The 27,500-nt window shown below is 40.2% G+C and overlaps 1 protein-coding gene across 2 annotated transcripts in view; it reads right to left on the bottom strand.

Annotated features, from left to right (window-relative positions):
- Positions 1-27,500, bottom strand: part of LOC135108357 (alpha-actinin, sarcomeric-like) — a 74,116-nt gene that overhangs the window by 4,785 nt on the left and 41,831 nt on the right. The window contains exons 2-15 of one of the 2 annotated variants that reach the window (XM_064019269.1): positions 16,729-16,833; positions 14,801-14,930; positions 12,359-12,540; positions 11,933-12,086; positions 7,192-7,274; positions 5,924-6,187; positions 5,411-5,547; positions 4,903-5,083; positions 4,216-4,428; positions 3,556-3,792; positions 2,284-2,368; positions 647-750; positions 144-274; positions 1-31 (exon numbers count right to left, since the gene is read on the bottom strand). The exon at positions 1-31 is cut by the window's left edge and continues 143 nt beyond it. In XM_064019269.1, the coding sequence (XP_063875339.1) occupies positions 1-31; positions 144-274; positions 647-750; positions 2,284-2,368; positions 3,556-3,792; positions 4,216-4,428; positions 4,903-5,083; positions 5,411-5,547; positions 5,924-6,187; positions 7,192-7,274; positions 11,933-12,086; positions 12,359-12,540; positions 14,801-14,930; positions 16,729-16,833 (2,037 nt within the window). Of the gene's footprint in view, positions 32-143; positions 275-646; positions 751-2,283; positions 2,369-3,555; positions 3,793-4,215; positions 4,429-4,902; positions 5,084-5,410; positions 5,548-5,923; positions 6,188-7,191; positions 7,275-10,233; positions 10,320-11,932; positions 12,087-12,358; positions 12,541-14,800; positions 14,931-16,728; positions 16,834-27,500 lie in introns of both variants that reach the window. The other variant, XM_064019268.1, reaches the window with a different exon arrangement.

Raw genomic sequence — 27,500 nt, 5'->3', positions numbered from 1 at the left:
ACGCAGGGTCTCCATGGTGTACTGGGTGTACCTGGAGTAGAAAAATTAAATGTTTGCAAATTGATTGGATTGTGGCCTTCTGGAACACCAAGATTTAGCTAGAATGCTGATCAAACTGAGGATGATACAAACAATAAACACACCTGTTCTCAAACACCATGGACTCCTGCACTGACTGGTGGATCTTCTCCATCTCATCCATAATGGCTTTGTTGCTGATGACAGCATTCTCGTAATCCTTGAGGCGGTTCAGTTGGTCCTCCAACACAGATCCCTGCAAGAAAATTTCAGCATCAGTTTGTCCTACCTTCAGTTTTCAATGTATGGCAATTACCTTTCCTCCTCTCTACATGTTTTTTCTATAACCTGCCTCAACTATTTCTCAATGATAAGTTTTCCTTGTTAACTCAAAGCACTTCCTACTTCAACAATGCATTCCATAATTTCAATCCTAAGTCACAATGTTTCACAAATAAATTTATGGAAATGTGTTTTCAAATTATTTTAATGCCACTAAACCAAAATAAGAAAGACAAGTTCATAATGAAGATGCCTTTAGTAATGCATTGATAACAATGAATCTTAGTCTCTTTAAGAGACAATGATCAATGATCTACAAGTCCTGTGTTGCAACTCGTACACTTACATGCATGCCCATGCCAATGGCAGCCACGGCATCCATCTGCTTCTCTATCCATGGCCCCACACCGTTGGCCTTCTCAGCGAACTGGCGGCGAAGACTTTCATTGTCTGAGGTGCAGGAGGTTAAGGAAAATGCATGTATGTATTATGTGAAACGCCTGACAATAATGATCATTTCTCATCAGAGAACTTTCATCCAGTTTTCCATTACCAGTTAACACTTTTTTAAGTGGCAACATAAGCCACACTACTTTCCTTACATTTCAGTCACACATCACTAGGTGAGTTATGGAAAATCACAGTAGTAGTAAGGATCCCACACAAGGATACTGAAATAGGTGATTTTTACTGCTGTCCTTAAGAATAATTTTGTCAATTTACATTAGCATGTTTTATTTCAAGTAATACTCTTTGGTGTGAACAAGATTATGTAGGACTGCAGCAGAATTGACCGTTCCCCTTGCTTAAAATTTATGTGGTGTTAATAAGGAATGTGAAAGAAGTTTCAGTGAATGCTGATGAATGTAACTGGAGTCTGAATCAGCTGCTGTTTGCAAATAATATGACACTGGTAGCAAATTCAGAGGAGAAATACAGAGGGTAAAGTAGTTGGAAAGCATGTGTGAAAGGGAAAATTGAGTGGAACTCTATGAGATAGGAGAAAAAAGAAAATTTATGAAGTTGGAGAAAAAGAAAATTAATGAAGTATGAGAGGTAGGCATTAGTTGGATGAATGTAGTTTTGATTGGTAATGTACTTAAGAAAGACAGTTTCAAGTATCTTGGATCACATATTGTAGTGAATAAATAAATATCACTCAATGAAAGTAGAGGAGACAGTCTGATGCAGTGCTACTGACACCATTGTACAAGCGTGAGTGAGAACAGATTGAATGTAATTCAGAGATGAGATATCAAAGGAAATGTGTGGAATAACACATGCAAGTAGAGTGAGAAATGAGGAAGTGAGAAATGAGGAAGTACAAAGGAAGACTTAAATTGTAAAACTGAGCAAAGCAATGGGTACCAAGATGGTTGGGTGTGTATAAGATAAAAAAAAAAATAATAAATAAATAAAATAATAATAATAACAATAATGTTTAGGCTGAGGAAGTATAAATGTGAAGAATGAACAGTATGAAGAAAGCATCATGCAAGAGGGTTGTCTGTGAAGAATAAATGGGACACCACTTGGGGACCTCTAGTGGAAATTTGTTGCATCTGGTCCAATTAGATGTGGGTCAACTATGTGCAACAATTTAGTATTAAATATTTGTTTGCATGCACTGTATGAATTGAAAAAGAAGGGTTCTCTGTATGTGCCAACATTTGCCACCTGATGCCACCTGATGGTAATATTGCAATTCCTATTTATGAGGTCCCTTTGGTTTACCTACTGATGTTTTACTGCTTTTCATTTAAGCTCTCCTTTATCAACACACCATTCTTTCTTCTGAGCATCATCAGCCTATTTCATTCAACAGCAGGGCAAAAGCCCAGTTGGTCATGGCTGATAGATAATGCTACATATATAATCTTTAAGTAGATAATACAAACCATTTATTTGCCTTAGATCATCTATAGCATAGAAGGAAAAGCAGGGATGCACTTTTACAATAATAGCTAAATACAAAAAGGATACTCTGTTGCTTCTGGAGCTCAGCTTGCAGTGTTGCATCACGCTGGGGCACCAATTTGCGCACTTCTCCCCACTTGTTGGTGATGACCTGATGGAAGAAGAGGAGGTAAGTAAAGGGAAAAACAACAGATGGTTAGTCATCACACTATATGCTCAAAACATTTGGAAAGGAACATGGCTGTGTAAAGCTGATGAAGCATGATGAAATGCAAGAAATTATTTGTGCAATCAAAGATATGCCAATTTTCACAACAATAAATATCTGACTCTCACTGAAGTCAATTCAATTGATTGGTAATCTGCTACCCACTAATGGATAATGGTGAGACAAGCACTTTTTATGATTACTACGGTATGTGTTCTAGACCGTCGACATGTGCAAAAAGTAAGTGCATAAGGTGTTATTATATACATAATTATATAATTCACAATTATGTGCATTGTATATACAAATTATGTAACTTATAATTAGATATGTGCATTGTGGCCTTGTGCAATGACCAAAATTCTTGTCTTACTCATGCAGCCTAATACTTTTTGTTTTCATCTTTCATAAACAGCATTAATTATTATTATAAAGATCCTACCAAAGCCTTTGTGCTTCATCTAAGACTACTCCTACACTACTAATATTGTTCCTTCCATTCCCATGCCATACAACAACAATAACAACATTACCTCCATAGCTCCCATAATTCCCTCACTGCCCTAGGAAGCATGTATGAGGGAAGACACAAGAACACGTTATACAAAGATGCCAACACACCAACACCCAGCAACATCCCCAAAATAGCACAAATGTTTTTTTATACAAAACTAGTGAAAATATAAACCTTCAAATCTGTAGCAAGTGTAGTTGGATGAGCTCTGGGGAGGCTGCTGGAGTGTGCTAATGTTTAGTGAAGTATACAAGAATTATTGTGCACCATTAGTAATATGTCTGGACCTAAATGTTAAAATGTTGCATTTCCTCCTGCCTATTACCATTCTCTTACCTCTCCACTCTCTACCTTAACACTCCACTCCATACCTTAACACCACAATCTTCTACCTTCCTCTTATTCAGGCTGTTGTGAGTGGTAATTATTTTATTGCTTCTTTATATTTCTTTTTGTTTTGTTTTTTCCTGTCATTAGTTCTTGACTCATCCTTCCTTTCACCGTCATATCTAAACTTGTCTTATTCTTTTTTTCTCCTAACCTTAATTAAACCCAGCCATTTACTACCTCACTTTCCCTTTCCTTGTCTGACCTGCCCAGCCCTGCCCCTCCAGACCTGTGCAGTGAGGGTGGTGTATGGGTTGTCCAGGGCGCCAGGGATCTGGTACTTCTGGGCGGTGTTCTGCACTTCTGTGACCAGGGCAGTGATGGCCTGGTACTCCTTGTCAGCCTCACCCAGAGTGGCCTTGAATTGGCTATGGGCATCGATGAGTCCCTGGATCTCCTCGATGGTGTGCACAATGAACATGTCCACCAGGTCCTCGCAGGCGCCATCCAACCAGTTGTTGAAAGGCTGTGGAAAAAGGTATGGTGTTAGATTTACTAGCATTATTTTTCATCTTTATAAATGTATTCACTGATTATAGTAGGATTATATACTATTACTGTGGCAGTTCAACTTTATGATAAATTAATAATATGAGTAAGAACTCCTGCTTGGGTGAAAAAGTGTCTTCCCATTCCATTCTTCATGAAATGCTTCACCTATCATCTAGGGACCAACTAAAGCTTTGAAGAATATAGGAAAGGGCAACCATCAGCTAAATTACACAAATAAGAGAAGGATGTGAAAGAATTCTACCTCTACATTTTTAAGTAAATTTTGAAACACTCCTAAACAAAAATCCACAGAGGAAATGACCCGCATGAATTGGCAGAGTATAATTTTCAGTACTTTTTCATTTTTGATTATCTTTCAAGACACACAAGCACTCACTGCTGCTCTCTTGGCAAACTCCAAGTGCAGTTGATCAATCTTCTCCAACAGCTTTTCTGTCTCCTCGAGTGCATTGCGGCGAGTAGTGGTGAGGGTGCCGAGACGGTCCCACTGGTCACAGATGGCCTGGCAGCGGGTGTTGATGGTGGCTGAGTCGTAGTAGTCAAGGGCATTGAGCTCCTGGGCAATGGCTGCAATCTGCTCCACACGGTCCTGAAAATATTAAAAGAAAAAGAGTAGGGTCAGTGTCTACTTGCATACAACAACAGCTTAACTATCCTTTAAATCCAACACTATATGAGTTTTCTGTACAGACTTCCTTGCTGTCTTGCCAATGAGCACCTGACTGCAGGGCCACAATCAAACACCTATGATTTAGATCATTAAGCAGCTTTCTACCACTTCCATGTAGCTCCTGCAAACATTATCACCTTGCAGAATGGCATGCAATCCAACTCATTTACTTTTTTGCATGTTCAGTGTTATTTTACAACTTCTAAAATCCTCTCATTTTTCTTTTATTTAACAATGGAATACTGTATATCAAAAAACAAAATATTCAATCTGAGCATGTTAAACTCTCAACTTTGAGTAAAGTAACTATTTCATTTTTCTTATTTCATTCTGTTGCAAAGTTCTTCATTCAAGTAAAAAGCTCTCGAAAACAACACAGAGCAGAAGGATCACCTGGTGGGCAGCAAGATCACTCTCAAAGGCCTCGTGCTTCTTCTTGAGAGCCTTGAGCTCATTCAGCTTGCAGTGACGGAAGTCGCTGCTCTTGAGCATCTCCTCCTTGCCATGGGTCCAGGTCTCATGGATCTGTGCCTTGTGCTTGAACTTCTTGGCCAAATGCTCCAGCCTCTCCAACCTGTAAGAATGGGACACATACAAATGGAACTTAACCCAATATACATTGTAATCTTTTCTTCTCCATTTAAATGTTTTTGGTGTTAGAATTTAAAAGATCAATAAGTAATACAGAATTAATAGATATGATATGTAGACAAGTACAAAGCTTTATATGAGCATGATTTTTAATGTATGTATGTGCAATCAATTTTACATATAACTGAATAAATCAGGGCTTGATATCATGAGAAAAAATCTCTTATAATCTTACTTTAAACAACAAAAAAGTTCAGCAACTACTAATTATGAAGCAAGACCATAACCCACAAACAAAGGCAGCACTGACCTCATCATCTCAGACAGAAGCCACTCCTCAAAGGACTTCTCACAGCCCTCCAAGTTCTTCCAGGCATTGGCAATGTCTGTGACAGTCTTCCCCTCAGAGGGCAAGTAAGCTGGCCGGTTGGACAGCCTCAGCTTGGTCTGTGGAGTGAAGGAAGTTAGTAAGCTTTATGGGGAACTAGCTTGCACATAACTCAAAAGGGAAATGATACTAGAAATTCACAAGTTAGCCATAGTGAAAAATATTAACATGATGCATCTTCTTTTCATACATATTAGGTAACAATGATGAAAATGAAAGAAATATTTCAAATACCAACAAGATAGAATGTCTAGCAAGTCCAGTTCTTTCTTGAACCTAACTCTCTGGGAGTCAATGAATTTTTACTAAGAGAGACATAATGACAAAACAAGTCAGATACAATTTTTGGTGGTAAGGAGCACTGAAAAGATGATAAGCAAATCAGCTGGAGATTTAACAGCAAGGGATGAGTATGTGAGAAGAGCAGTCACGCACCTGGAGGGTATTGAAGTTAGTCTCCAGGCGAGCCTTCTGCTCCACACGGGGAGGCTTGTGGTTGCGGCGGTAAAGGCGGTACTCCTCCAGCTTCTTCTGCAGGTCAGACAGGGTGTTGTCGGGCTGGCGGGCCTGAAGCCAGGGCAGTGTGCGGCGGATCCATTCCAGAAGGTCGGAGGTGAGACGCTCATACTCCTCCATCAACCTCTCATTCTCCTGGTTGACCTTGAGCACCTTGCAGATGCGGTTGGCAGCCATCTCCGCCTGACAGCCACACAAGAGTCAGTGAGGAGATTGTAAATGGTAACTGTTTGCTGAGATATATCAGTCATGAATTGATTAAAAAAAAAGCTGCTAAACAACTGTAAAGTTAATCTTTAAGGATTTTTTTTCTGAAATTCACATCTTAAATGATGAAATCAGTAGCTTTCATAAATCCATCTCATTCAACCAAAAGTTAAAAACTGAATTTCAACATGGAAATAATATTCATCATCAATTTCTACAGGCTATATAAACTGTTGATATTGTTCAGTGATTTGTCTAACCTAAAAAGAATGCAAAGTGCATATCTGTAATTTACACAGTTAATGTTATTTTGTGGTTTCATTTGAGTACAATGAAAAATGAGCATATTTGTGGTTTAAGCATGATGAAATGTATGGCAGTGATAGTGATACACTAGGAAGGCAGAAGACACCTTCAGTATAAAGGCAGCACACTGATATTAGTAGACAACAAAAACACACGTACGTACATCACACCAGCAGTGGATGCACCAGTCTGTTTCCTATCACCCTCTTCATCATGTATCATGATAATGTCAGCTTCCTCTCTCACTTACACCCATACAATCCAACTTTAACTCTATTATTTTCCATCACTCAAGGTTACTGTCAAGACATTTCAGATTTCCTTTCAGCCAGCTGCAAAGATTTATATAAATAGGAAAACTCATGTAGCTCCCTACCACATTTTTTATCTTTAGCTCAGCCATCATGGCACATTTTCAATCTCCACACAAACCTTGCAGTTCCCAACTCAACTTGACCCATGACATCCAACCATTCCAACTTCTAAATAACAACAAAAGAGCTGACTGCTTTCCTCAATCCATAAATCCACTAATTTGCATCACCAAACACTCAACTCACAAGCTCATCAATAAGGCTCCCAACACCACCTCTCTAATTATTATCAATGCAGTCAACTTCATACTTGGTAATTTGATCCCAGTACTCCATGTCACCAACAGCCCTAACACTCACCTTCTGCACTCCAGTAAAAGTGTGGTAATATGAAGACACGTAAGTCATCACTGCGCGCTCATCAGGCACTCCCTCCGAAATGTCTGTGAATGTTTATGTACATGGTTAGTCATGCACACACAAGCCTGCACGTAGCTGGGAGCACCTACATCACGGCTGGAAAATTAGTGGATTAGGACTTGAGCACACTGTATACTGTAAGACTGGAAGGACAGGGAGGCTGCTGACTCAATATGTTCCCTGTAGGCCTGGTTGCCATTGCCCACACTGGGCCACCCTCACACTATAGCCTCAAGGATGAAGATGGAAAAGTGTGTAACATTTCTCTTCAGAGCTCAGAGCTCAATTTTGAGACAATACAAAGTAATTACATATCAACAAAGTGATGACATTCAGTTACTAAGTTTTACTAGAATTACTGAAAATATAAAAACATTCTGGTACAGTGAAGAGAGATGTGAACAGCTTGTCACTGACTGTGTGCCTTGAAGTGATCAATGATCCCTGAGGCTGAGGGAAGAGTGGCACTGGGCTGATGTTCTGCCCCACCACCACCCTCACAAGGAGTGGTGAAGGCAACCAAACAAGGGCCTCATTTTAGTTACAAATATCATGGTTAAAGTAATACGAAAAAACTGCGAGCATTGGAGACATAAATCATGCACAGGCGACCACACTAGATAGAACAAAGAAACAGGTGAGTTTTGGAATACAAGGGAATGTGAGATAGTGGAGTGTAATGGTTCTATGACTGTTTACCCTACATACAGTTGGTAAAGAATCAAAGAACAAAAAGGGATGAAAGTACAGGCTGGTGACATCAGAGTGGAAATGCATATAAGTACATCATAGTACAAACATGTCGACTTAAATTCTACTTGCAGATGACACAGTTTTGGCAGAAGGAAGTAGGTGACAAACAAAAAATGTGTTCAATGCAACATGCAAAAGTTGAAGGTGAATGGAAACCAAAAAAGTGAAAGTATCAGAAAGGAGTACAAATGAAGTGGTTGATTTTGACTGCTTCTATAAATAGATTAAGAATGTAATGCCCAAAGGAATGTAAGATTAACCAAAATGGGGAAAAATCAGGAGACGCACTAATTAAAGTATCTTGATTTGATTCTGTATAATTATGGAAGTATGAAAAGTTAGACAATATGAAGATACATTGAATGAAGGAAAGTGAATGAAACAAAGAACAATAAAAATGAATGTAAAAAAATGTGATGGAACAAGATAGGCAAATAATGAAAGATAAAGTTCATGCCACTATACAAATAAAGAAGAATGAGATGATGAGACCATGCAAGGATAGGAATAAATGGACTTGTCTAGCATGGTCATCTCTTGGATAGGCAGTGTTCTTAGGAACAAGGATCAGATACACATAAGACAGGACAGACAGCAAGAGCACAGGCAAACTGATGACTGAGCCCCACATGCATGTATGTATTACAACACAATACTGAATGCACAACATCAGACCTCAACAGGGTGAATAATGTATTTCTAATAACCTTAAAATACTAAAGCCTATATACATGCATACATTGAAAGCCTTTCTCTCTCCTGAAACTGTGGGACTCAAGCCATACTTAGTCTTTCATTAAGAAAACATGTTTGCCAATGCATGAACCAAGGTCAAAAGAACAAGACAATACAAACATAAACTCAGGTAGGAGACCATCCAGCGATGAACAGGACACAAACTATTCCATGCATGTTGCCAAGAATCTTAAACAATAACTGAATGCTGTTTCTGGCTCTACTCAGCGCAAAATAATATGGTAATGGTCAACCTGCTTCACTCGAGACTTTTCCCTCTGATGTGCAAGTCATGATCTCAAAACATGGAAGTTGTACAAAACATTTATGACAAATGAAGAACACCTATTGTACCACATGTTAAAAAATACTTACATTCCTGAAAGTAATGTAAAAATTTATAAGGATAAGGTGGTGTGGCAAATGCATTTTTCTTCAATGTAGATTTTTGTGATTGAACAACTTCCATGTTTTGAGACAGTGAAAGACAGAGCAGCTGGTTGTCAGGGTGGGCAGGGACAGCGGGACACACAATGCTGCATTGCTGTTAAAAATACACAGACAGGCTGGGTGGCGTCTCAGGGCCCCTCTGAGGCTCCGGCAGTGCTGTAGGAGTGAGTCAGATGAGGTGCTGCTGCTGTGTGCTGCTGCTGCACTCAGAAACTACTACTGTTAGTCATCACAGGAGAGATGCAGATGTGTGAATATTTCAAAACTGGTCTTTTAACCAAGATGCAAATAGCTGAAGATTCCAGTAAATGCTCTTTACTTTATGTGAGCTTAATGTTCAAAGTCAAGACAAGAGAGAGGATTAAAATTTGTTCCTTAATACAAAGTTTGTTCATTTTAAAAATGAAGGAAACCTTCACTGCAAGAAAGCTTACATTCTCATACTTTAGCTTTTTATTTGCATATTTAAAGGTGCATTAGTCTCCAGCTGTTTGCCAAATGGTGCAACAAGACAGTGCAACATGTGTGAGTGATGGGTTTGGAGGTAGCTTTGTCAATCCAAGACATGGCACAGTGCCATGAAAAAGCCTTCGTCTGTATTTAGTCAAGGCACAAATGCACCAATTATCAAAATTATGAACCAAAAGAATAAAGTATCAAATGACACTTTACACACTAAGATTCTTTTCACTATTAGCATCATGAGTAGAAATTATAGAAGTGGAGAAATGTTTTCAAGACCACCTCCAAACCAATGCAAATCCTACAAGAGACAGGCAGTGAGCTAATCTTGGAGCAAGAGAGACAGAAAGAGAAAGAAAAAAATAAGTAAATAAATAAATAAAATAAGTAAGTGGAAGAGGATTCTGTCAGTGGCTGAGGCTGGCTGGCTGGTGTGTGTCCATGCTGTGGGATGAAGCCTCTGCTGTGATGAAGATGACCCTGTTATATGGACTAGGCAGGTGCCCTCTGCTGTGATGGGAACTGAGTTTGTTGTGAAGAGCTCTGCAAATAGTCTGTCAGGTGCACTCTGCTGTGGTTTACCTGCTGTGCCCCCTGGAAGGCATGATAGTAGCAAGAGACGTAGGTCATAATGGCCCTCTCATCAGCCTTCGGGGTGTTGACCAGGTCTGCAAGAGAGGCACGTGAGGAGTGAGTGCACGGGGTGAGCATACCCAAGAGTGAGGTAAGTGCTGGTGAGGCATGAGCACAATACTACAGAGTGATGCACATGATGCCTATATACATATACAAAATGAAGGAGCATAAACCAGATGCTCCTTAAACTTATTGCTGGAAAATATACAGCTACTAGTTAATAAAATCAATCTCCAATCTTTTCTTAAAGCTCTTCTTTTAGCAGGAGAATATTTAAGATGCAGTGTCTCATTTCTGTCTCTCAAAGTGCAAGCAGGGATGGAGTATTCCTTTTTGGTGTTGTATTTCAATACAAGACATTTATATCCATATCTGAATACCACCATGATATTTCACAGAGCATATACATGATATGATAATCAATCTCTTTTATTACTACAAATAATCATATAATGAGCTGCTGGCTTCATTTCATTTCATCAAAAGAGAAAAGTAGCAACAAGCTATCCATACATGACAAAGTCATTCCTCTTGAGGGATGTTAGGTAAGACAAGATCTCATGTTTTGTCTCAATGTAGAAATAAAAATATACAGCAGTCATCTTGTTCCATCTTTTTAGTTGCCATATATGATATAGAGAGGAAAGTGACAGCGTTCTTTCAACACAGCACCAGAGTGAATGGCTGAGATGTGTCTAAAAACAAATTACAATTAATATATGGACAAGTCTATAAAGGTTATGTTTGATGTTCAAATAATAAATACTATAAGCAAACCATATTTACTGTTACCATTACACAGCAGCAGTATTCCCGTATTATAGGATGACAAATCATCTGAATTATGAGCGAGAATTCATGAACACTTTTAAACTTTTATTTATCTTCAAAAGTTGCATTTTCTTCCAAACATTAGATTTTTTGTTTAAACCAAGAACTTTTTTCTTTTTATTTACTCCATCCCTAAGTTCTAGAGACAAGAATGAAAGAAGTCAAAAGAAGAAAAAGTGATGCCATTTTCCCTTAAAATGAGAAACAGCAAATAAGAAAGGATCATATTCATCTCTCCTTGGGTAATCACAAGGTAAGGCAGGTAAGGAAGCATTCATGCTGTATGTAAACTTGAGAATACTCTGTATGGTACATTTCCTCTTCTATCTGTGAGCATGACAGATGCAAGATACAGGCTGAAAAGAACAATGGCCAATATCTCCTTTATCACCAGCACTGGGGGAGGAAATTACTGTTAATGGGAAGAGGATGTCTGGCCACTCACCAATTCCTTTGGGGTACACTAATTATACCTTACAGATTGACAAAAAAGAAATGCATGGCAATAAAAAGACAAAATTACTCAAAGCACTTATAAAAATACTTCCACCTTGGTACAAGAAATAATTAAGATGAGGTAATATATCTGTTTTGATATCTGGCTCTCTGCTATGAAAACATGCTTCATCTTACTTGTCAGGAAAATTACTTACTTGTCATAAAAACTGTAATGCCATAGAACCCACTGGTCATTATACTTAGATTCTTTAAAACTGTAACCAACCTCTCCTTCCTGACTCTTTCTGACTCATTACTAGGTGCCAGCCACACCTGATTTGTCCTCACCACACCAGGCCCAGCACTGCCCACTCACCATCAGGGTCCAACATCCTGGGGATATCAAGGTGCTTCTCTGCAATGTCAAAGGCGAGGTTGAGGTTGTGCAGAGGGTCATCCTTAGAGAGCTGAGAGTAGTCAAGCAGGTCTGGCCTGTGTCGGTGGATGAGTGCACAGAAGGCCAAGCCGTCCTAAGGGAAGAAACACATGGTCAGCAAAGGATACAACCATAATTATTTCAGTCCTGTTTTATTGCCTCATTCTTTTTTTTTCTTTCCTTTGCACTACTTTCATCTTATTATAAAAGTACCAGTTATTAAGTTACATTTTCAATTGCAAAATTGCTATGACTACAAAATTTTTAATAATACAATGCAGACAGGTTCACTTTGCCTGCCTAAAAAAAAAAAAATTTCACTATAGGAATAAAGACAAGTATAGAGGCAAGGAAGATGGCAGTGACCTTGAAGGAGGTGTGGAAGTTCTGGACATTGACGTTCTTGTAGGGCGCTGTCTTGCGCTGGCACCAGAGCAGCAGACCCTCCTTGGCGGTCATCTCCTCCACACTGATGTCCTGGATGGCGAAGCGCAGGATGATGGTCCAGATCATACCCAGAGTCATCTTGAGGTTGCCATCCACGATCTCTGTGAGGGAACACTTGTCAATGAAACAGACATACAGACAGACATACACACAGGAGACTTTAATCACTGGGCTAATGCATTTTATCTTTTCTCCCTCACTTCTTATCTTTACATTTTCATTCCTTATTATTCTAAATTTTTACAATAGGACCAAACTGCATTTCAAGTACAAAACTATAATATTCTTTATTGTGTTTTTTATGTCATAAATGATTTTGAGCATAAAACACATCGGAAATACTTCGTTTTGCCTCTTCTCCCTTCATCCCCCTATGATCCTTGGGACTTGTCAGAAAGTGGGGTTTATGGGTGGGAAACATGAAAACGGTCAGTTTAGGTGCTTGAATGGACATGATGGCTTAAAAGAAGGTAATCCTAACCTAACCTCACCTAACCCAACCTAACCTCACCTAACCCAACCTAACCTGATCTAACGTAACCTAATCTAACTTGACCTGACCTAACCTGAACTAACCTAACCTAATTTCATCTCTCTAATCTTACCTGACCTAACATAACCTACATGCATCACTTAACAAAAGTTCCCTATATCACAAAAGAGCATTGTGGCCCTCTCCTAAAATAATACCTTAATCTGTATTCTGCTACTCAAAACAGGTGTATTCTTCATCCCTTTCCATGCTTTATCCTGTGTGTGTGTGTGTGTGTGTGTGTGTGTGTGTGTGTGTGTGTGTGTGTGTGTGTGTGTGTGTGTGTGTGTGTGTGTGTGTGACGAGACAAGGTTGGCATGCAGAGGGTGGAGGAGAGCAGAACGTGGGAATGGGAAATATATATGAGTAGGAGTGTGAAAAGTGGATTTGAATGGATGTAGAGACTGTGTGCGCGCCAGAACAACAACAACAACAACAATTAACTGGCGACGAGGACCACCAGCTGTCACATGCCACCACTAGCACTACCGCTATCAGCCTTATCATCACCAATACTCTGGTTACCGTCACAATTGCTATCACTTCGAGACAGATTTCCTTGTTTCATTATCTACTTAAGCCAATATCCAACACCGCCAATCTCTCTCTCTCTCTCTCTCTCGATGCACCACACCTCAAAGCAGTGAGGCGGCCAGAGCGTCATCACGGTAACGGCCAGATCCATCTCATCGTTCTTAAAACCAGCCAAGAGGTGATCGAGCTTTAACGACGATGTTGACACCGCCACCACAGCGAAGTGGCAGAGTTATGACGCCGCCACCGCCGTCACCACAAACACCATACCAACAGTTCATATATTAATGTTATGCCGTCATGCAAAGAAGAAATTTACTGGTACTTCACTGGTAGCTTCTGTGAGCCTGCAAACTACAAGATGAGCAGAAACACGTGTATTATAATCATCACGTATATATGCGTCAGTAGAAAATACATAAATAAACTACCAACATCAGAATTCTGTGTTTCAGCAGGCCTTCAAAGTTATCAATAAGTGCTGTGCATGCAATCACTGTGGCTAGGGCACGGTGTTTGTTGTAAAAAGAAATAAAAAAATGGCGACGCTTAGCCCTGTACGATGGCATTACACGGGAAATGATTCCTTCAACGTGGGTTCCTTCTGTTTTAAGCAACCGAATATTTGTCATATAAAATCATTGCCGTATTTTTTTTTTTTCGTGGTTGAATATTTATTTAAATTACAAGATTACAACTTACTAAATCCAGAGCCAATAAATATGTGTATTGATTTTATATTTGGAAACAATAAAGATAAGACTATTTATTTAGTGCAAGTTCGGATTCGGCACTGCTTGCAATTTAAGAGTGAAGTATTACCACCACGTCGACAATGAAGTGGCTGAGCACAGTAAAACTGGGCCCTGTCCAGCCTCATCCGCCTCCCGTGCCCTTCCTGGTACTGTGCAGCTATTTCCTGGACAAGCGTCTGGTACAGGCTGGCGTATTCTTGTCTGACCAATCACTACGAGTCCACCACCTCCTGCCTCAGTATGCTCCTTCTCTTCTGAGGAACTCTACCATTACTCTGTACTGCGCGGAATAATTTGTCACCTGGGGTCTTTATGGAAAATATGAACTTGAATAGTTACGCGTTGATTATGTGTTTATAGGATGTACGAAGCAGCTGTTACGATATCTCTTGTATTTTCGTGTCTGATGGGTGGGTGTGTCTTCTGCATGATCGTCCTGGTTATATTGAAGAAAACGTTCCCTGCGTATTACCTCCATCAGCCTTTGTCTATTCTGTAAAATGCTCGCCCCGCTGCCTGGCATAGTATAATAGACAGTACCTTCCGCTCCAATGGAGACCAGCTTGACTCCCTTGCTGGCGATGAAGTCGAGAGCTTTGTTGACGTTGGCGATCTTGTGGAACCTCATCTTGCCGCGGTCTGGCTTGGGGAGGGTCTCGCCGGAGATGACCTGTGGGTGGCGGAAGATGGAGTGATTGTCGCCGTGATGTGAAGCACTTCTGCGTTGCAATTCTACAATTTCAGAGGCTCTACTTGAAGGTACACTGGTTTCCAAAGGTATTTTATGGCTTAACTGACAAATTAACACAATTTCTACGTTATCAACAAGAGAAACAGTATCAAGATCCCAGCTACTCATCTCTGTGGTGTTTGAAAATAACCATGGTGAGAGAGCGAAGCGCCTCTGAATACGGGCCAAACAGCGGCGGCGGTATTAAAAAACAGTGCATAAAGAAGGAATGAAAGAAGGAAAGAATGCTTATTTACTTTACAGTTACGAAAGAAAAGAAAAAAAATACAATATAAAGCCTTAAGCGAGGACATTCATGGAAAAAAAAAGTTTGCATGTGCGTTTAATGTAGGCTGGACACTTGTGGCATTTGATAATGGTAAGGACAGAATGCATTATATAATCGTGGGGTTGTTGTGTGGCGCCTGGCTGCACCAAGGCCGTGCTGCTGTAGCTGTGTGGAGGATCTCTTAAGTGGACACTGCTAAGATAATTGCCACGTCCCTATCAACTTTGCTCTTATTATTCTAAACTACCTCTCCTACACTTGCTATTTTCCCCCACACTTTTTTTTTTTTACTAGTTCATTATCAACCGGTACCCTAACAAACTTTATCCTTTCAAATTTAATCTACCACTTTTTTTCCCTCTTACACGTTCAATTATTCCTCCTCCAACTTTTCTCTCTCTCTCTCTCTCTCTCTCTCTCTCTCTCTCTCTCTCTCTCTCTCTCTCTCTCTCTCTCTCTCTCTCTCTGCATGCAACCACTCCATCAACGCCATTTCTTCCCCTCCTGAACAAAACGGCTAACCATTCATCCATTCCGCCCTGCACCTTCAACCCCCGCCAACCTTGCTTTTTCATCACGTTTCATTGTCCATCAACCTTGTATTTTTCCCCCATTTCATTGACCATTCCTCACCGGCGCACGCAACATTTTTTTCTCTCCCTTGACCTATTCACTCCGTCAACAGAGCAACAAGAGTCACACAAGGCCACCTCACCTCTGACACATTCCTACCTGATCCCTCACGTTCACATCTCACCTATTTCAGTTTATTTCCTGCTGGCACTGCTTTACTCCCACCTGGCTCAAGGCTACCGACTCACGACACCAGGAACACAAGGTTATCAGAGTACAGGTGACTTACTATTACAGAACCTATGGCTGTAATCTTGCCTGTCTCTTGCGATACCTTTCTCTGGTAGCCCGGACTGTATTCTCAAACGTCTGTGTGTTTTAACTCGTATTTTTGACGTCTTGAAATTATTGGGAGTTTTTAAATGTCTCTTTCATATTACTAGAGATGGATGGTGAGAAATTACAGGTAGGAATCCAATTAGTCTTCTTTATGAGCTTTAAAAAAGAAGTTCTTATCCCCTAAAGCATTTAAAAATACAGAAACTATTCAGTAACACCAAAACTCACTACCACTCAATGCGCATGCGTGAACTGGTACAACAATCTCACATCCACATCCCCATTTCACTAAACTAAACAAGCTCCCTGGATACTGAACGCCTTGTATGGTCAAAGCAGCGAAGTCTGGCACTACATGACGCACGGGAGTAAACACAACGGCGACCCCCAGGCAGCCACAGAGGGGCGGGTGAGGTGAGTGAGGTAACCAGACACCGAGTGGGGCGCTGGCGGTATTCACGTCACGGGAGCCACAGCAGCACGTCCACGGCACCCACACGTGAGGTCAGCGGGTGCAGGTGAGGTCAAGGGACTTACCTCGAGCAGCAGCATGAGCTTGAGGCCATTCCTGAACTCTTCCTCAATGCTCTCGATGAGGGTGCCCGCCTTGCGAAGGTGTGAGTTGCACCACGCAGTGAAGGTCTGCCGGGAGGGAGAGAGTGGAGCATGAGAAACACGTCTTTTTAGTTTCTTCTTTTATATAACAGCTATTTTTTTTTATTCATTTCTAATACTATAGTTAATAAAAGAGAATGTGAGGCATGAGAAACACGCCTTTTTAGTTTCTTCTTTTATACAACACCTAGCTTTTTTTTTTATTCTTAATGCTATAGTTAACAAAAGAGAAAGTGAGGCATGAGAAACGCATCTTTTCCTTGTTTTTTTAACAATAGCTATTTTTTATTTATTTCTTATACAATATTTTCCTTTTTCATCTTTTATACTTTTTTCTCTTTTTTCTGATACTATGATTTCCTTTTCTTGTCTTATAGAGCAGCTATTTTTTTTTTCTTTTTCTTTCCAATACTACAGGTAATAAGAGAAAATGAAGCAAGAGAAACAAGGCTTTTTTCCTTTTCCTCTTTTGTACAGTGGTTAGGTTTTTGTTCTTTCTAATTCTGTAGTTAATAAAGAATGGTGGGGTTATTTCAGTACTGCGGGGTCACTTTAATTTTATTCTGCTTATCATAACACAAATTTTACCAAGTTCAGAATGAAATCTCTCGTTATCAAGAGGTCAAACAATCTCCAGAGACTCACCCACTACAAGCAAACCTTTATTCAAACCATTATCATTAACAACACTTGATTTAATTCCGTTTACTATTAGATCACCAAGTTTACGATGAAATTTTCGTTATCAATGTCAAAAATAACATTCATAAACTCATCCGCCTACAATCATATCTTTATTGACCTATCAAAGACAACACTTGATTTTCTGGAATTTTGACCTTATCTTTATGTAATGAACGTCATACATCAAATAAACAAGTAACTGTACATATGTTGCAGCTGGAAATCCCCTTTACGCACACACTGAAGGGGCGCAGAATGGGAAGGAATGGGAGGAAAATAAAGGACACAACACGTTAGAACAAGTAGGAAATTTGGGATAAAAGAAAGAGTCTGGGTTTAAGCTTTTAATTAGGGACTCCCTCGCCTATCTTCTGCCCCCTCAAGAAGTAAGTAAATAAAATGAATGCCTAAATCAAATAAAACATTGATATATTGATAGAAAAAAAAAACAGACAAAGACACAGTTTAATAAATAAATAAAAAAAACAATGCTCTGGTGTTAGATTCCGTGACCTGTGACATGTGACCTGTACATGAAGGAGACGTGAGGTAAGAAAAAGGAGACAGGAATAGATAAGGTGGGAGGAGGGAAAGGGCACGGGGTTTGGGAGAGGAGTCAAAGGAACATGGAGAGAACAAGTGGCGAACAAACATGACAGAGAGAAGAGGAGAGGGAACATGGACAGTGGGTGGAGGAGGGGAAAGGAGAGATAGAAAATAGGAAAGAGAAAATTATATTGCTAGATGAAGAGAAGTGGGAGGGAAGTGACGGAAGATAAGAGTGAGGAGAGAATATGAAGCGGTAAGGCAAAATGGAGAAGAGAGAGAGAGAGAGAGAGAGAGAGAGAGAGAGAGAGAGAGAGAGAGAGAGAGAGAGAGAGAGAGAGAGAGAGAGAGAGAGAGAGAGAGAGAGAGAGAGAGAGAGAGAATTTTTTTTCCAATTCCCCACCTCTGAGTAATACGTAAGCGTATATCAACACTTTTAAAGGTAGGAGGTAACTTAATTGAATGCTACACCTGCAGCTGACGAATGGTAACACCTGAACACACACACACACACACACACACACACACACACACACCAGGTAAGAGCCACACACCTGCTCCCTGTCTAAGTGACTTTGCTATGTATATAAAACTGTATACTCTCACTCTGGTACTGTATTGGATGGGAGAGAAAATACAGGGAGGGATGGAAGGGAAGGGAGAGTAATGTAAAGTAAAGGGAAGGGAAGGATAGAGAAATCAATTAAGGGAAGGGAAGGGAGGAGAGGTGAAGAGAAGTGAAGAAAGGAAAGGAAAGGAAAGGAAAGGAAAGGAAAGGAAAGGGAAGGGAAGGGAAGGGAAGGGAAGGGAAGGGAAGGGAAGGAAAGGGAGGAGGAAGGAGAATGATGCGACAAAATGATCGAAATTACCAAAATGATGTCACAATGTTTGGTGTTTCGTGTGTGTGTGTGTGTTTGTGTGTGTGTTTAAAGAATACTACCATACATCCACATCACTATCATTATAACCATTACTACAATCTCAATCGCCATCATAATCATCATCATTGTTGCTGCTATTTATGATTACTGAAGTGAGCAGCGTGAGGTGTGTGGGTTTTCATGAGAGTGGTGGAGTGGTGTTTAAGTGAGAGGTGTGCAGGTGGGAGCGCGCGGCCAGGTGGTGGTCCTTAAGTGTGTATACCTGGCGGGGCGCAGGTGAGCCGCCGCGCTTCCCCACATACTACGCTGCCAGGTAACACACTCATTCAAAAACAGTGTGAAGAAATTAATAAATACGTAAATAAAGTAGGGATAGAAAAGGTTTAACGTAGGATAAACATGATTACGAGGAAATATGTCATTTTAGCTGATTTTCGGATGAAATAAGACTGTATATGTTACGTTTTGTTAGGTTAAATTAAGTTACCTACTCTGATCCATCTTGTCTTGATGTATATCCCAATCTAAATGAACCTAAACTGTCCTAACCTAAATTAAATTATATTAAACAAGGATAACTTAACTACCCTAACTAAATCTAATCTTAACTAACATACTAAACTAACCAAATGTAATCTAATCTAAAGTAAGACAATTAAACTATCCTAACCTAACCTAATCTATAACCCACCCTAACCTAACCTAACCTCAACCATCCTAACCTACACCCACCCTAAAGGTAGCTAGGATGCCTGGACCTCACGTAATCCCAATAAACAAACACGAAAGATAAGGAAGGAATGCTGGTGAAAAAAAAAAAAAAGACATGCACAACAGTTACAATCATTTAACACGGTAACTACACCAGACGAGACACGCCCCGCGGAGACAAGTGGGCGGGATGAGACAGTATCCCTCTCTCCCATCCTCCTCGTCTTCCTCTGCCTCGCCACCAGCTCAGAACTCGCACAACAGCTCCCAGTGTGGCCAGCGCGAGGCATCCCATCCTATCCCACCCTGCCCCGCCACTTCCCCGCCCTTCACCTTACCCTGCCCCTCCAAGCACCACTCAGACTCGACCCCAAAAACACTTGCTGGGAGTTAATCGACTTGGTGAACTTAACACTTTTTTCTCCCTGTGAAGTGCGTCGTGAATCAAATATCACGTACAGATATCTTACAAAACGCAGGCTGGTCACGCGCCGCGGAACAAGTTTGTAATGTTTGTAAAATAATAACTGCAATGTAACGGCGAAGCTGCACAAACGGGGGAAATAGACTTGTTTTGTGTTATTCTATAGAGTGTCATGTCTTTAAGGGGTACTATGAGAGAGAGAGAGAGAGAGAGAGAGAGAGAGAGAGAGAGAGAGAGAGAGAGAGAGAGAGAGAGAGAGAGAGAGAGAGAGAGAGAGAGAGAGAGAGAGTATCGGTGCATAAGTCCGATAAATTCCGTAAAAATTCGCTTGTCTCACACTGTTTTCGTTTCCTTCGTTCTGTAGTCATAATGTTTCCCACACAGAGCACCGATACACTTCTACCCATACATTTTCACATACCCATACATTTTCACAGTTTCCGCTAATTCATACCAAGATCGGCCGTCAAGACATCCTTTTTTTATGGCACTCTTAAAAGGGCATTTTTTTTCCGATCTTTTAAATGCCCTTGGCCATTATTTTCTTACGTAAAAATAGCGCATCAAGCAAAACGCATTAGTAAGTCAGAGGAAAGGGAGCTCGACAGACAGGCGGGGGTGAACAGCAGTCGTCAGGGGGAAAGATTCAATCAATAGATAAATGATACATCTTACACACGAGCAAATCATGATTCAGTGTTGCCTAGTGCAGGTTCCATCTTTCGCTGCTCCACATAAAATAATTTCCATGCAAGAGAGGTTTTTTTCGTTCATTCGCAATAATAAACTGTCCGTGTTTTAACTTTCGAGTATAAGTGTATCGTTCGTGCTTCAGTTTAGATGGAATGTGCAATGAGTTATCTAGTTTTAGTTTAGTCACTATATTAAAATGTCCGTGCTTTAACTTCTGAGTCTCTATCATACGCATCATTAGCAGTATAGGAGGGATGTGGCGTGAAATATTTACTTCAGAAGAGTTGACTGAAGTGACAGGAGCCAACCCACAACGGTCAACTCAGCACTGCAGGAATGACTAAAGCAAACAGTTGATTGAGGGCGACCACAACAACTTAAGCTGATACATGTTTACGCTAACTTATTGCAACAGCTGGTCCCTAAAGGCTGGCAAGAAGGCGATCACACATTAGCAAGGCAACGCACACCAGTCACGGGCTCATATTCGCTTGTGTTTGTCAGTAGCAGTTTGTATGTCTTGCTACGTCCGCGGCGCTCGGGGTGGTACAGCCTGCCAGTGCCTGTCTGCGCCTACTACCCACGCGATTTTTTCCCTCCTGTGCATGTTGGCTGATGATTCACGGTTAATGCGACAGCGTTTCTTGGCCTGCAGTGCTGAAATCGATCCTGTGGTGTAGCAGGGTGGTGGAGGGTGGGGGGAGGAGCTTCACGCCTCAGGCAAGACTAATGCAGAGTATGGACAGTCAGGCGACACGTACAGGCGTCGCTTCAGGAAGAGGCTCATCACATTTGGCAATCAATTAGCTATTTTTCCACTACCTGACTGCTTGCTAATGGTACGCCTGATGTCTCACTTATGACGAACTTGTATAGCCAACCATTAAAGTTTTACGTATTCACTCCAAAGCCCTGCAGATGTGACTTTTAACTACATGACAGGCGTGAGTGATGGGCGGCCTCCCCCTGCCTACACAGAACGCCAGACTGCCTCTTCCTAAGTACAAGAGGTGCTGAGCCGGGAAAAATGTAAGGAAACGCATCATCAGATTCATCGTAGTCAGTCGTGGGAAAGTTTCTCACGCCGGTGCCACTGAGCCGCTCACACACACACACACACACACACACACACACACACACACACACACACACACACACACACACCATGCTGGAGGAGATACAATACGTAATGCCTAAGAAGTTTCAGATCCTATTTATGTTACCAGCCCCGCCAACTTTGATATAACCCTTTTGAGCCATAATTGGACTCACCCCATGATTAACCCTTTAACTGGCAATGATGGCGTGACAATTGTTACGTCTATACGAATTGCCCGGTACGATTTCAGAGTAAGAATAAAAACCACAGGGATTAAACGGCTTGAGCTACTCGGCCACTGTTTTTACTCTCAGTGATCTTCATGAAATTATGCTCCAAACATGCACCAGAACATTTAATTAAGCCTGATAAGACACCACTATAGTTGAATGATTATGCTAATGTTCGGTGCCTCTTACGACAAACTTTCGTCGTCTTTAAGTAACAGATCTCAGCCGCACACCACAGCATTCTATCACTGGTTGTAAAAAGTAGTCCAGAGATGCAAATACCCAATACTCGCCTCATTCTTAGAGATGATGTTAACTGACTGGTATGGCAATTATCCAAGCTTAATTAACAAGTCTGGAACTCATGGTCAGTAGCCGAGTAACCTTCTACACTCACTTCCTTTGTGTTTAGTTTTCCTCAGTACCTCCTCTGATCTACTAAGACTACCAGTTGCTAGGGTGTGTAAGGAGACTGCCATTGAATCAGAGGTCTTGAAGATTAAGGGAAAACGCAAAACAGTGCCAATGAGTGTGGATTGTCCGATCCTTGGCCAAAAAACACGTTTATATAAATTTCTAGTCTAATTTTGGTTGGCATAACTCACATAAAAAGTAGTAGATGGAGTAATTGGAACCCTTAAGCAACTGTAGTTATATTTCTCTCTAATAAAATGATAGGGTTATTTAAATGAATTAACAACTGCCATTATTCACTAAACGATAAAAAAAAAAAGGGGAAAAAAAAAAAAGACGATCACGGAAGATAATTCAAAGGACACCAACTCGCATTCTGAAAAGGACATCTACCAAACACTACAAAGAAATAAAAATAAAATAAAAAAATAAATAAACAAAACAACACGGATACTTACAAAACCACTAACCTCACACCACCACTATTATTATCATTATTATTATTCTTTACTATCATTACCTCACCTGTTACTCGGCCATACATGTGTAGTACTAGTAAGTTTACCTGCACTGGCCAGCCTTCATTAGTGTACCGCTACCGCCAACAAAAAGACCCCCATGGCAACCTTGACATATGGACCAGCGAGTGCTTGAATAGTGCATGAATACTTAACAAACAAGACGAGTCCGTAGATTAGGCAAAAGTCACGGCTGGGCACTCTCTTGCTTCCTTCCTTGCAGTGTTCAGAGAGAGAGAGAGAGAGAGAGAGAGAGAGAGAGAGAGAGAGAGAGAGAGAGAGAGAGAGAGAGAGAGAGAGAGAGAGAGAGAGAGAGAGAGAGAGAGAGAGAGAGAGAGAGAGAGAGAGAGAATGATACAAGGCAAAAATGAATAAAAGATGAACTGGAACATCACAGTAGGAAGAAAAGAAAGGAGGAAGGGAACGAAGAAAGAAAAGGAGGGGAAAATACATAAATAAATAAAGGAAGAAGGGAAAACACCGGAAGAAAAGAAATTAGAAAGAACGAAGAAGGAAAAGGAGAAAGAAGGAAAAACAAAAATAAGCAATGAAGAAGGGAAGCCAGCAGAGAGAGAGAGAGAGAGAGAGAGAGAGAGAGAGAGAGAGAGAGAGAGAGAGAGAGAGAGAGAGAGAGAGAGAGAGAGAGGAGAGGAGAGAGAGAGAGAGAGAGATGCCCACCACCATACACCCACCTTCCTACAAGCAATACACACACACATCAACACGAATACTCAACCTAACATCTCTGTACAGGACAAGCAAAGATCAGGACATAAATATTTCTCATCGTACGTATATACTTGTTTTCACCCAACACCCCCACACACCGCCAGCCAGCCAACCACTACAGAGCGGCACCTGAAAATCAAGTCTTCGCTTCTTCCTTCGTAAACAAAATAAAAAGATGACTGACAGAATAAAGCACAAACACGTAATTTATGTTTAAGGACAGTAAAATATCTATCCATTTATCAATCTGTCTGTCTGTCTACCTATCTATCTATCTGTTTATCTTACCACCTACCTTCTCTACCTGTCCACCCAATACCGCTTCGAGGTAAATATAACCGAACGAACGAAATAAACTGAACTGAACCTAACTGAACCAGAGCCAACAGCACCGAACGGCCGCCTAAGTATGCTAAACCTCATTATCTCCTTAGCATTAAGTAATTAGCACTTAAACACTAACCTAACCAGTTACAGCATTAGGAGGCCAAACAACCTTCCATACAGCATTGTTTATCGATTTAATGCTGAGAGAGAGAGAGAGAGAGAGAGAGAGAGAGAGAGAGAGAGAGAGAGAGAGAGAGAGAGAGAGAGAGAGAGAGAGAGAGAGAGAGAGAGAGAGGTGGGGTGGGGGTGAAGGACCAAGAAAAGGATGTAAGGAAGAAGGAAAAGAAAAATGAGGAAGGAAAGGACGGGGGAGAAGAAATGTGGGGCGTGGTGGGGAGACTGAGAGGGGAGAGAGAGAGGGAGAGAGGGAGAGAGGGAGTGGGGCTGAGGTGTGGGTTACTTTGGGAATGTGTAGGCGGTGAGGGGCAACCTTCAGAAATAACCTCTCTCTCTCTCTCTCTCTCTCTCTCTCTCTCTCTCTCTCTCTCTCTCTCTCTGCTGCTTGTTCTATTTCTTTCTTTCGCTTCAGTTTTTTCTCCACTTTTTTTGTTTTCTTTCCTTTTCCCCTTCCTCCTCATTCTTGTTTCTTCTTCTTCTTCTTCTTCTTCTTCTTCTTCTTCTTCTTGTGCTCGATATTGAAGCCAAAATTTTTAAATCAATCGATCAATAAATTTTCTTCTTTTTTTTCTCCTGCTTTTTGCTTCTTTCTATTCTACTTTTTCGTTTTCTTATTTTTCTTCTGCTTTTTCATCTCTCTCTCTCTCTCTCTCTCTCTCTCTCTCTCTCTCTCTCTCTCTCTCTCTCTCTCTCTCTCTCTCTCTCTCGCAGGCACCTTTTCCCTCGCTCTTTCCCCGCGGGCCAAGGTGAGGAAGGCCGGTAGGAAGGTTAACGAGTGCCGGTGCCTGCTGCCATCGAGCCATCAGGTAAGTGTCAACAGGTAACATTTGCGCCCAGGTGAGCCACGACCCAGAGATACAGGTGGGGCAGGAGGTGGTGGTGATGGTGGTGGCGGCACGAGGCAGGTAATACTAGTCTCACTTATTAGGGCATTTAAATTTCCAATGTTACTTGAATTCGTGATCACCTGTGCTGACCTAACTCAATCTTTGGTAGCTTGTCCTTACCTCACCTGGTCTTACTTGGCTAACAAAGCTTCGTCTAGGTTGACTTAACAGCATCTTACCTGTTCTTACGTAAACTAACCTAACTTTATATAGTCTAACCTAACTTGTTCCTACCTAGTCTTGTCCTGCTTTGTCTTACCTAATTTAAGGTAATCTGACGTAACGTAACCTTACCTCCAATTAGCTTATCTGGTTCTGCCTTACTTAATCTCAACTGACCTAACTTAAGTCTTACGTCATTCGGAATTATAGAAAGGTATTTTGGAAAGTACAAATAAAGATGAAAAAAAAAAGAGTAGCGGAGAAAGAGAGAAACAAGAAACACAGAAGGAAGAATAAGAGAATGAATTAAAAATATAAGAATGAAGGGAAGATGGATGCATGGATTGATAAAAAAAAAAAAAAAGTGATAAGTGAATAAGACTGAGAAAATTAGAGGAAGGAATAAGGTATCTTGGAAAGTAAAAAGATAAAAAAAAATGGAGGAAAGAAAGAAAGGAAAAGAAAAAAAAGAGAAAAAGGAAAGATACTCAAGAAGGAAAGAAGAATAAGAGAACGAATGAAAAAAAAAGAATATAAGAATGAAATAAAAAAGAAAGATGAACAGAATGAAAAAAAAATAAAAGTACAAAAACAGACACTAAAATGAAAAAATAAATAAATAAAATAAATAAATAAACAAAACGAAAGAAATCAGAGGAAGGAATGTGTGTTTGCCTTGATAAAGAACAAAGACTACACAAGCCAAGGTCAGAACGTTAAAAGTACAGATGAACGAACCGAGGAGGAAAAAGTTTGGCGTCTCCTTGAGTCTCTCTGGTTACTTTCACACTAAAAGGTAAAGGAACCTGAGCATTTGGCTAGAGGAATATAACTAACTGTAACCTGAGAATATAGCTACAGGAAAAGAAAGAAAATGGAGATACAATAGGAGGAAAAAAAGAAAAGGAAAGAAAGAAAACGTTGCTCTCTTGTTAAGTTTAAAAGAAAAGGTTAAAAAAAAGAACAGTTTAGGAAATTGTAACGTGAGAATAAAGACGAAATAAAATGCATAAAAGAACGAATAGAAATGAGATGTTCGCCATTTTGTGTCTTTACGTTCGAAATATAAATTGATTATAGCTGACTTTGAGAAATACTAAGATCAAAATAAAGGTAAAATAGTTGGAAAAGAAAAAAATAAATAAACAGAAAAGAACGAATAAAAAGATCAGAGGAAAACTTAACAACCTTGTATCACACTTTCACAATAAAAGTTTCAGTAAAAGTACACATTAACAGACTTGCTTTCTCAAACTGTGACAAGCGAAAACTTTAAAAAAAAATAGAAATAAAAGTATCGTGCAGGTAGAAAGTGTGTGTAATTGACTTTAGAAACTGTGAAAAAAAAGTGACTGGTGAGAATTACCGGACTCGAACATTATTATCATTATTATTATTATTATTATTATTATTATTATTATTATTTATTATTTCTTTATCAAATCGCCGCGTTTATCCTCCAAAATGTCGCTCGAACCATTCCTGATCCTTTGACACACACACTCACACACACACACACACACACACACACAATGCACAAGGGCTACCAATCCTCCAACAAGGTCACAACTCCTTACGTATCTATCGCTCGGTGAAAAATAACTATACGAGGATGAACCAAGGCCTTTAGATTCGAACCGTGAACCACTTGGCCGTGAGCTGTGTGTGCTAACCAGTGTAGCTAACGACCATCGGGCAAAGGGAAAATATAAATAGTGATTAGGTTCTTGGTAACGATTAATTTGGGTGTATTTAAAAGATGATCAGACAAATTTAAAGGATGAAGATGATAGGTGGAAATAATTATGTTTTTATTTATTTAGACAAGGACTGCCACGAGTAAGAGAGAGCGATTTTTGCAGCTTCTAGTGTTTCCTTTATCTTTCTTTTATTTTTCTTTTATTTTTGCAGCTTGCCTTTTTTTTTTACGTTTTTCATGGTCAAGTTATCGCAGCTTCCCTTGTTTTCTTACGTTTTCTTTTTTTTTTTATGGTCTAATTATTGCAGTCTGCCTTGTTTTCTTGCGTTTTCTATGTTGTAATTCTTGTAGCTTCCCTTTTTTTTATTTTTATGGTCTAATTATTGCAGTTTGCCTTGTTTTCTTGCGTTTTCTATGTTGTAATTCTTATAGCTTCCCTTTTTTATTTTTATGGTCTAATTATTGCAGTTTGCCTTGTTTTCTTGCGTTTTCTATATTGTAATTCTCGTACCT

Source organism: Scylla paramamosain, chromosome 17 (assembly GCF_035594125.1).
Source record: "Scylla paramamosain isolate STU-SP2022 chromosome 17, ASM3559412v1, whole genome shotgun sequence".
Taxonomy (NCBI): Eukaryota; Metazoa; Arthropoda; class Malacostraca; order Decapoda; family Portunidae; genus Scylla; species Scylla paramamosain.
The sequence above is the reverse complement of the archived record's forward strand: the minus strand, read 5'-3'. Positions and strand labels throughout refer to the sequence as shown.